At 40.2% G+C, this 10,577-nt stretch overlaps 1 protein-coding gene across 1 annotated transcript in view; it reads left to right on the top strand.

Moving 5' to 3' along the window:
• LOC122562052 (Golgi apparatus membrane protein TVP23 homolog B-like) overlaps positions 1 to 8,246 on the top strand; it is a 19,767-nt gene extending 11,521 nt beyond the window's left edge. Inside the window, exon 7 of the mRNA XM_043714500.1 lies at positions 7,524 to 8,246. Within this exon, the coding sequence (XP_043570435.1) occupies positions 7,524 to 7,553 (30 nt within the window). The 3' untranslated portion in view covers positions 7,554 to 8,246. The remainder of the gene's footprint in view (positions 1 to 7,523) is intronic.
• The last annotated feature ends 2,331 nt before the right edge of the window (positions 8,247 to 10,577 follow it).

Here is a 10,577-nt window from a genome sequence, read left to right as displayed (position 1 = left end):
GGGTACAGAACTGGCTCAAAGATAGAAGACAGAGGGTGGTGGTGGAGGGTTGTTTTTCAGACAGGAGGCCTGTGACCAGTGGAGTGCCACCAGGAACGGTGCTGGGTCCACTTCTATTCATGATTTATATAAATGATTTTGATGGGAGCATAGGAGGTAGAGTTAGTAAGTTTGCAGATGACACCAAAATTGGAAAGGTAGTGGACAGCAAAGAAGGTTACCTCAGATTACAACAGGATCTTGATCAGATGGGCCAATGGACTGAGAAGTGACATTAATTTAGATAAATGCGAGGTGCTGCATTTTGGGAAAGTAAATCTTCGCAGGACTTATATGGTAAGGTTCTGGAGAGTGTGGCTGAACAAAGAGGCCTTGGAGTGCAGGTTCATTGCTCCCTGAAAATGGAGTCACCGGTAGATAGGATAGTGAAGAAGTCGTTTGGTATGCTTTCCTTTATTGGTCAGAGTATTGATTATAGGAGCTGGGAGGTCATGTTGCAGCTGTACAGGACAATGGTTAGACCATGTTGGAGTATTGCGTGCAATTCTGGTCTCCTTCCAATCAGAAGGATGTTGTGCAACTTGAAAGAGTTCAGAAAGATTTACAAGGATGTTGTCAGGGTTGGAGGATTTGAGCTATAGGGAGAGGCTGAATAGGCTGGGGCTGTTTTCCTTGGAGCGTCGAAGGCTGAGGGGTGACCTTTATAGAGGTATATAAAATCATGAGGGGCATGGATAGGATAAATAGACATAGTCTTTTCCCTGGGTTAGGGGAGTCCAGGACTAGAGGGCATAGGTTTAGGGTAAGAGGGGAAAGATATAAAAGAGACCTAAGGGACAACTTTTTCACGCAGAGGGTGGTACCTGTATTGAATCAGCTGCCAGAGGAAGTGGTAGAGCATGGTACAATTGCAACATTTAAGAGGCATTTGGATGGGTATATGAATAGTAATGGTTTGGAGGGATATGGGACAAGTGCTGGTAAATGGGACAAGATTAGTTTGGGATATCTGGTCAACTTGGACGAGTTGGACCGATGGGTCTGTTTCCATTTTGTACATCTCTATGATTCTATGACTCTAATGAACTAAGTGCCTAAACTCAAAGCCGCAAAAGAAATAATCTGGGTTAATATGCTGACAGACCAATAACCCTGTATGCTGTATACATGTTCCAGTATATGCTCCACAGGATTACAGACTTTCACAAACAAAAGTCCAAAATCATTCCCAACTTCCAATGGATTCATTTCTTCCTATTTGGCTGAAAAAGGTTGTGTGGCTTAGTTTTCTGAGGATTCAAAAACAGCCATCAGCAGAAAAGCCCATTCAGGTGATTTCTTATCTCTGCCATGCCAGGATGAATCTCTGCACATGCCTCCTTCACCCAGAGGACAAAGTTTCATGAGCCCTTTGCCTGGTAGCTCACAGCGAAGAACATTTTCTCTGCCGTGCACACTCTCGCTTGCTCTCTGTGCTTTCCCTGCTTTCGCTCGCTTTCTGCGCTTCTCTCTCTTCCCTCCCGCCCCCCAACTCGCATGCTCACTTTGTACGTCTGCACAAAACAAGAATATTTGCCTCAGTTTGTAAACCTATCCACATTAGATTTAAATGCTCTGTACTTAGTTTTCAGTTGTTAACCATGGCATATGGTTTTCAATAACATTTAACCTGAGTCCCTGCTCTTGTTGTAACCTGGCCTCCTGAGCTTCATCCTGGACAGAGTTAAACGTTTGTTTTCACTTTGCCATTTTACTTTGAATTTAAAGAGACAGTCCAGTACAGCCATCTCATAAACTTTGCATTTGTGACACCAATGTATACTTTTGTTTAATAACATTTTTGTGCAGCTAAGTTTGCTGGAGTATTTGTAACAACATTTTATTTTGTTAGTACCTGTTCATTTGGCAGGACAACAGTTACAGCTCAGGAAAATTAAAATAAACTTAAATTCAAAATAAGAATTTCCATCATCAGGTGGTTTAATGAAGTTGGAAACTCTGATGTTTGCTGCCTTGCAATGCACTGTAATTGATACACTAAATGTATTGGAGACTGCACATACGATACATTCCCTTTGTGAATCTGGGTAATACTGAGTCACAGTAATGCTAAAGTTGAACAAAAGTAGAAAAATTCAAGATCTCACATTGACCAAAAATATTTGCTCTATTAATTTTGAAAATGGTCTCACTTGCTCCCTGCAATCCTTTCTGTCTCCTAGAAGCCACCTGGTCTTTTGTTAAACCTACCTGCAGTCTTATCCCTTCCAAATTGTTGCGAGTACTTCTATCACATGGACTATAGCTCAACATCACTTCTGGGACACCTAAGTTTTTTGGAAATAAATGCAGGTGTTTTAGCAACACCCATAACCCAAGAACCAGTTTTACAAATTTCTCAGTTTTTAAAAAGACACAGAATCATTCACCTTAACACCCTGATTGAAATTGCTGTCAACAGTACTGATTTGGTGAATCTTGTTATATGAAACTGGCAAAAAATACAGAAATAGACAAAAGGAGATGATGTTGAAGTTGTAATCCAATTTCTTGATTTTTGTCTGTTTTCATGAAAACTGGTGGTTTAATAACACTTTGAACCATTTTGTTACATTGATTTTTTTTTTAAAACACTGATGCAAACATCAGAAGAAAGATTGCCATATCTCAAATTTTTTACGGTCTGTGCAGTTTGCCCACCTTCATGGATTTAAGGAGCAGTGTAAATTGTTTTCGGATGTTGCTCGAGCTTGCAGTGCAGTGGAAAATTTACATTGACAATTTGTTATCCAAAATGTAGCAGATTCCCCAACAAGACTCAGCAGAAGATATTTGAAACATTTTTGGTTATAACTGCTTTTAGTTGTTTTCACATTTTGCAAGTGCTATTACAGGGTATAAAAAGGGAAATTTGAGCCACTTACAAAACAGAAAGCACAAGGAATTTTTGTTTTTGTTGAAATTATGATTTTTTTTTCCCTTTCTTCTTTTCGCCAGGCCAAAATGTGCTGGACTGTGACAGGTGGACCCTTCTTGTGTTCCTTTTAGTTTTTTTTATTTCACTCATGGGATGTGGATGTCATTGTCTGGGCCAGCATTTATTGCCCATCCTAGTTTTGCTAGAGAAGTTAGTGGTGAGCTCCCTTCAGTTTCTAATTCTCTGTGAGAGACATCACAGGTGAGCTGGTTCATGATGTTTGTTTTGAGACTTCTTTCCAGATCTTGTCTTGAGGTCAGTGCCATCAAACTTGCTCCCAACAAACCAAAGCATTAATTTGGTTGTGTTATCTGCCCAGCATTACCCGAAGGTTTAAAAAGCCTATGTTATTCTAATGGCTTCCTGTGATTGAGCTATCTTCCTTGTATGGTTGTCTTTCATTTATGGAAGAAGAAACATTGCAAAACCATGGAACTTCGGCTGTGAGGTATTAATTAGCTTGCTAAAAGTAAACTGGTAATGTGGATGCAAATCATTAGAACAGATTATGTTTGATTTCATCATTAATTGACAATTGCGTGATTATGTGCAGTGTCTCAGTGCCATACTTTGGAAAAAAAATATTTGTGGGTGTCTTTTTTCTGAGCTGCAAATGACCCCCAGCAGGAGGAATTCAAACCACAATTCTTCAGTGAGAAGTTTATTACAGTTTGATTTCAGGGTCTGCAGGCCTGACTGTCCACTAGTTTGGTTCTGTTGCTTTGAAAGTGTGCCATTTATACTGATTGGATGTCATTGTAATGCAATGGATGATGCAGGTGCCTATGTCCAATGTAGTAAGAATCCTACTTATCGGATGGGATGTGAGATGGTCTGGTGATTGGAGTCATTAGTGCTGGGTGAAACTTCTAGGAGAAAGTGACAACTGCAGATGCTGGCAATCAGAGTTGACGAGAGTGTTGCTGGAAAAGCACAGCAGGTCAGGCTGCATCCAAGGAGCAGGAGAGTCAGTATTTCGAACATAAGCCCATCGTCAGGAATCTGATGATTCTTGGAACTTCTACCCTATTGTAACTGCTAGAAACCTTGGCTTAGAATTTTCCTGAGAGTTGAACAGGGCAATTGGATTTGGGATAGCTCTTACCCATCACATTAGCTGTGCCTGACATCCAGGCTTTCAGAAAAGGCTGTTAGGTTTTGATCAGGAGTGGAAACACTGCCTGCTTTTTCTAAAACCCCTCTCGCCTATCCAGTTTTGCTGAGGTTTGTCCAAGCATCTCCAGTGCTGGGATTGTCCAGTCCTAACTGAATGCAGTGCAAGGATGTGGAGTCCTGGTCTGTGTGGCTGAGTATCACAGTGGACAATGCTTTTGATAGACTGAACCATATGGTGAAGTCCAAATTCCACTTTGTACATTATGGGTAAAGTATCTCCAGGGCAGTGATGTAATGGTAATATCACTGGACCAGCAATCCAAAGGCCCAGACTGGCACTCTGGATTCCTGGGTTCAAATCACATCATAGCAGCTGGTGTTAATCCGTCTGGAATAGAAAGCTAATTTCAGTAATGGTGCCCGTGGTAACTATCATCGTGCATTGTAAAAATCCTTCTGGTTTTCTAATGCCCTGTAGGAAAGGAAATCTGCCATAGTTGCATGGTCTGGTCTGCATGTGGCTGGTTCTTGAACCTGAAATGGCCGAGCACCTCTCTAATTGCTGGAGTAATTAGGGATGGGAAACAAATGCTTCCCTTGCAGAGGCAGCCACATACTATGAAAAGATTTTTAAAATGTGGGAGGATTGCGATAGTTGTTAAAGCTGAAGACATTTTCACTAATAACTACAAGCTGACTGCTTTAAACTGGTTTGATATGGTTGGACAGTTTCGAATTACACCTCTCCAACTCCTGAATCATAAGCTTGACATTATGTTGAGTGGGACAGGTCAAATTAAAATATGCCTTACAACTGCGTTCAGAACTATTTCAGTGTTGATGGGATATGATTACAGATGTGGAGATCAAGGTTGCAAATGATAATTTATGAGGAGTATATTTAGATCTATTACAGCAACGGCAGCCCATTAATCTAGCGGTTACAGTAAATGGTTATTCTCTTACCCAAGGGATTGCACAAGGCCTGTTTAATCTACATAGACAAAGCATAACTGACCTTGACTGGATGCAACATGATGAGTAATATGCAGTTTACTTTTGAGAGCTAACCAGGTCAAAAAGATCTGTACAGCGTCCTATGCAAATAATCTGGAGTATGTACATTGATATCCTAATTCTCAAAACGACACAATAATTGACTTATACTGTTATAAGTGGTCCGGTCATTACTGGAGGTCAGCACTACTTATCTGCAGTATTCGCATAAAATGGCTCATAGAACTGTTTTATTTTGCATCTTGTTGCCTGATTGAGGAAATCTGAAAGTGAGTACCTGACAACACCTGATGATAGAGCTGTAATAGATGGAGACACAGTCTGGTTGAGGTGCTTGTGGTGCAGTGGTAGTGTCCCTACCTCTGAGCTATGAGGCCTAGGTTTGAGTCTCTCCTGATCCAGAGGTGTGTAGTAACATTCCTGAATAGGTTATTTAGAAAATAGCTGGAGACAGTGTGTGCCAGATTTTGTTGTTTGAATGAAATAAAGGACAACATTTGTGTATTCTCATGAAAATCTGCTCTAATAATGCCACCGAATAAGGAAGATGAATGCTTTTTATTAATTGTTCATAGGACATGGGCATCACAGGCTAGGTCAGTATCACTGCCTTTCCTTAAATCCCCTTGAGAAGGTGGATTGTTGTGACCTTGAACCTCTGTTATAGATAAGAAAGCTACAGGTTTTTTTACCCAATGACCAAAGGAATAGCGATGTAGTTCAAGTCAGGATGGTGTGAGGGGAACTTAAAGGGTGATTGTTACAATGCATCTGGTGTCCATTTCTCTCCAGGTGGTGTAGGTTACCGGTTTGGGAGCTGCTGTGAAATGAGCTTTGGTGGATGACTGCGGTGTATCTTCTGGCCATTATAGATTGCTCCAATGTGTATCAGTGGTGAAAGGAGTGAATGCAAACTGTAATGAATGGGATGTTCAGTCAAGCCAGCTATCTTGTCCTGGATGGTGTTGAGCTGCTTGTGTTGGAGCTGCACCCATCCAGGAATTGGAGAGAATTCCATCACAATCCTGACTTGTGCCTTGAGGATAGTGAACAGGCTTTGGGGAATTGGGATGTGAAAGACTCTTAGCCTCTCACCTGCGCTTGTTAAATTTATGTTGATAATCCAGTTCCGTTCAATATCTGGTCAATGGTAACCCTCAGTATTTAAGACTCTGCAAGGTTAATACCATTAAACTTCAAAGGGCGATAGTTAGCTTTTGTCTTTTTGGAGATTATCATTGCCTAGCACTTATGTTAGGTTCTTCAGAGGTTTCTCACACAAGCTGCAATTCGCACACACCAACTTCAGCAAACGTTTTTAAAGTTTAATAAAGCTTGTACAAACTCAGTGACCCCTCTCATGCTCTTTGTGGGCGTGAAGTCGAGTCAGAAGAGAGACGCCGAACAAAGAAAATATATCACCTTTATACGAGTCAGTTGGCAATGCTACAGCTATTCACTCTGTCACTCCCCCATAGTCACATGCCACTCAAGACAGCCCCCAGTCACTCCCTCACAGTCACATGTTACCCCTGTTACAATGGCAGGATGGGAGCATCCTCAGAGATGATGCAAGTGCTCATGCCCTAATACTGGGGAATCGTTATGCCGACGATTTCCTGACTCAGTGATTTCCCAAGACAATGCAGATGCGACATACCTCTGGACAGAAAGCATTTCTGGATGGAAGAGATTGAATTATAGTTAACTTGACAATAGCGGGGGAGTAATAGCAAATGACTGCCTATCTAAATGAAGTGTGAATTACAATGGATGGTCATCCGAATTCTGCATGCGTTTTGTGAGACAGAATGTCGCCTCCACCCACTTCCAGAACGTTCAGCTTTGCAGTCTAACTCTTTAATGTCCAGAAAGATATTCCCATTTAATCTTTTAACGTTATACTTGAAGTTGTGAATGTTACTTGTCATTTAGTCTAAGCCTGGACATTGTCTAGGTCTTGCTGCACACAAACGCACTTGCACCTGTACCTCAGGAGTTAGGAATAGTGCTCAACCTTTTGTAATAATCAATGACTGAGTTGATTAACAACTCCCCAACAACCATCGCCCTTTGTGTCAAGTATGACATTAAATGGGAAGCTTTCATCCCTGATTTCCATTGACTGCAATTTTGTTAAAGCATTCTGTCAAATGCTGCCTCAATTTCACACAGTAACTTGCATCTTAGTTCTTGAGTTCATGTTTGGACCAAAGCTATATCGGAACTTAGTGGCAATGGCTGAACCCAATCTGAGCATTACTGAGCTAATTATCACTTCACAGTGTGATAGTGAAAGTGACTTGTGCTAAAAATACAGAGTTTGTATTCTGATTACTGCTGGTTGGACAAATTGTAGCAGAGTGTTTGAGGAACCTGGCTGATGACTTTCTTTTCTTGTTTGTCATTACAGGCAATGAAGAAAGAAAACCCAGAATCTTAAAAGAAACATGGAGTTTTGGAAAACCAGCTTGATGTGTCTTTTGTATTGTGAATTTTGGAACTCCTTTTGAAGATTTGCCTTTTCACATGTTTTTCCCTCTTTAATATTCATTTTGGGAAAATACAAAGATCGGATAAAACTGCAGTCATCTTACAATTTGTAGCTTTTCTTCCTTTCTGTTAATTATGAATCGGAAGCTACTGTTGTCTGTCCTAACTCAAACTGATTTAATTGTGCTCGAGTCTGAAATGAGCAAAATTTAATTTTAGAATAATTCTGATTTTGTTTCTCTTGGTTAATAAAGCATATCCAGGGGAAGATTGGATGAAAGGAGGTGACATCTTAATGTTTCTTGGGGTGGGGGAAAACTAGCTTAAGTTTTAAACTTTTATAATAAACATCACAATGATATTTTGATGATGGAAATTTTATTTAGAAAATGTGCTTTCTAATAACATGTTGGTCTAAAGAGATCTGTGGAGCATTTGAGCTCTTTAGGGAGAATGTATATACTTAAATAAAGAATATCCTTTATACATGCATAAAACAGACAGAGGAAAGCAGTTTCCAATTTATAAATCATGGCAATAAGTTCATGTTTAAATGCATGACATGTAATAATACAGCACAGTAAATGGAAAATATTTGCTTTTATACAGATGTGATGATGAAAAAATTAAAACAATTTAAATATTTTTGACTGCAATTGAAGCTATTAGATTTAGCTGGGAAATGCCCCTCTCAAAGGGCATGCAATGGAGTTTCAGCTGATGTCCAGCCTAAAGGTGAGTACCAGATAGTGTAAGTCTGACACAAAAGTAAAGTACTGCAGATGTTGGAAGCCTGGAAGTACTCAGCAGGACAGATACCATCTGAGGAGCAAGATAGAGTCAAGGTTTTAGCTTGGCATGACCATTCATTTAGCCAAGCTTATAGCAAGGGAATTTCAGGATGAAAGTTGACTCCTGGAAGAGTCAGAGGCCAAGCAGTCCCTGTCCTTCAACACCATCTTCCTGCCTGAATCTATCATGGTGAACAATTTCTCCATCAACTCCATGCACTTCCTCCAAATAAGGCATTACTGTGGGAACCCGCGTGCGTCTTGGTTTGGTCTGCCTTTTTACAGAATGTGTGGGATATTCCATAAGTCCTATTCAAGCTTCCTCCCTCACTTCTTTCTCCAGTAGATTTGTGACAGAATTTGTTTTGTGATGACTGAGAAATTTTACTGATTTTCCTAACTCTATCCTTCCTGAACTTTCTTCTGTCTCCATTTCTGGAGATTAGTTGATAACTTATCTTCACAGTGACCATGGACCTGACTGCATTTCTACTTTTGATTTGTTTCCTCACATTCCACTTCCTATAAGGATTTCTCACCCTCCCAAAGGAACTGAGGTTATCACAAATACTGACAGGACTATGTTCAATCTATTCTGTGCACTTCCTTTCTCATCCTTTCCCCTCTGTCCCAGAAGCCATAAAAGTAAAAAAAAAAGCCGAGAGATAGTCTACATGACTTTGCAGCTGGAAGGAAATAGAAATGTGATTGTATATTATTGAAAAGGAATAGGATAGAGGGCATGAGAGATTAGAAACAAAGTCATGGAACAAATGGTAAAGATAGTGTTAATGGTTGCAGTAAAGAAGCAAAGCAATCAACCAGTGTCAGTTAATGGCAGAATGGTAGACAGCTCTGAGAAAAAACCTACAAGTAAGTTTCCACAGCAAAAGGAACAAATTTGAAAGAATAAAAGGTTTGTGTTTGGTTCTGTTGCTTCTAAACTGCCACTATTGAAATGAACTTTATGAATTGTACACTGTTTAATTGAGTATGTATTGAAAGATGAGGGTTTGTTATGCATCAATGATGGTTCACAGCACTAACTTATGAATGAGGTACTGAGGCTGAAAGTGGGTCGAACTGTACAAATAGTTATGTACATTAATAACTTGTTCCTGAACCTTACTGAGCCTACAGCTTAAACAGACTCCCTCAATCTACCTGAATGAAGGGAGATAGTAAAATAAGCCCATTTCACTTCCTGACATTTATGTGAGCAGTTTGGACCCAATGTTAGAAAAGTCAGTTGCACACTCTTAGGAGCACAAGGTACATATATATGCTTCTAGCTTAAGGGCGATTCCTCCTCTCCAACGAAATCTATTTCACAAGGGCATCTGTAGTTTGTCCTTTTTCACCAGAAGTGATTGAATCTCAGTGAGCTATGCTGTCCTGACACCAACTCAAACGGTAAAATGTATCACCTGATTTAGTGGTTCGACACATGCCAACTGCCCCCATGAAGCTATTCTGTATGTGAGTTTGGACAACATTATCTGGCAATCAGCTCAGCAAGTAGAAGCAGCCGTCAGATCACCCATGTAATTAAATCTGACAGGCTCTTGTTCAGTGTTCCCTCTGACTTTTTATTCTTCTGTGCTGTCCTGTGAGGTCCATGCATGGACGTGATTTCAGGAAACTGAAGTCAATCCTGCAATTGGCGTCGACTCACTGATCACTGCATAGAACTATACAGCAGCCTTGCAGAGCAGAAGGAGCTTTACACTCTTTTATGTATTGGTAGTGTTCCTACCTATGAGCTAGGAGGTCCAGCTTCATGTTCTATTTGCTGCAGAGGTGTGTCATAACACGTTTGAACAGCTTGTTTAAAAAACATCTTTAATTAAATGACACTTCAGTGTTGTATGGTGGAAGTGCTATTCTGTGGGAGGTGCTGCCTTTGGCGTGCAGGGAACGGTTAACATTTAACCAAGGCACTGCCTGGTTGAAAAATATCCCATACCATTACTTGAAAAGGAATAGCAGAGTCTTCTTCATCACCTGACCAAAATGTGATTTTTTTTTTCAACCAATACTATCAAAATGGATGGTCTTGTCATTCACTTTGCTGTTTCTTATATCTTGCTATATCCATATAGCCCGTCAGCAAGTCCAATTCTTAGAAATATTTCTTAGCTATGAAGGATACCATGATAATATTGCTGTACTCAGCTCTGACA

Source organism: Chiloscyllium plagiosum, chromosome 24 (assembly GCF_004010195.1).
Source record: "Chiloscyllium plagiosum isolate BGI_BamShark_2017 chromosome 24, ASM401019v2, whole genome shotgun sequence".
Classification (NCBI taxonomy): Eukaryota; Metazoa; Chordata; class Chondrichthyes; order Orectolobiformes; family Hemiscylliidae; genus Chiloscyllium; species Chiloscyllium plagiosum.
The sequence above is the reverse complement of the archived record's forward strand: the minus strand, read 5'-3'. Positions and strand labels throughout refer to the sequence as shown.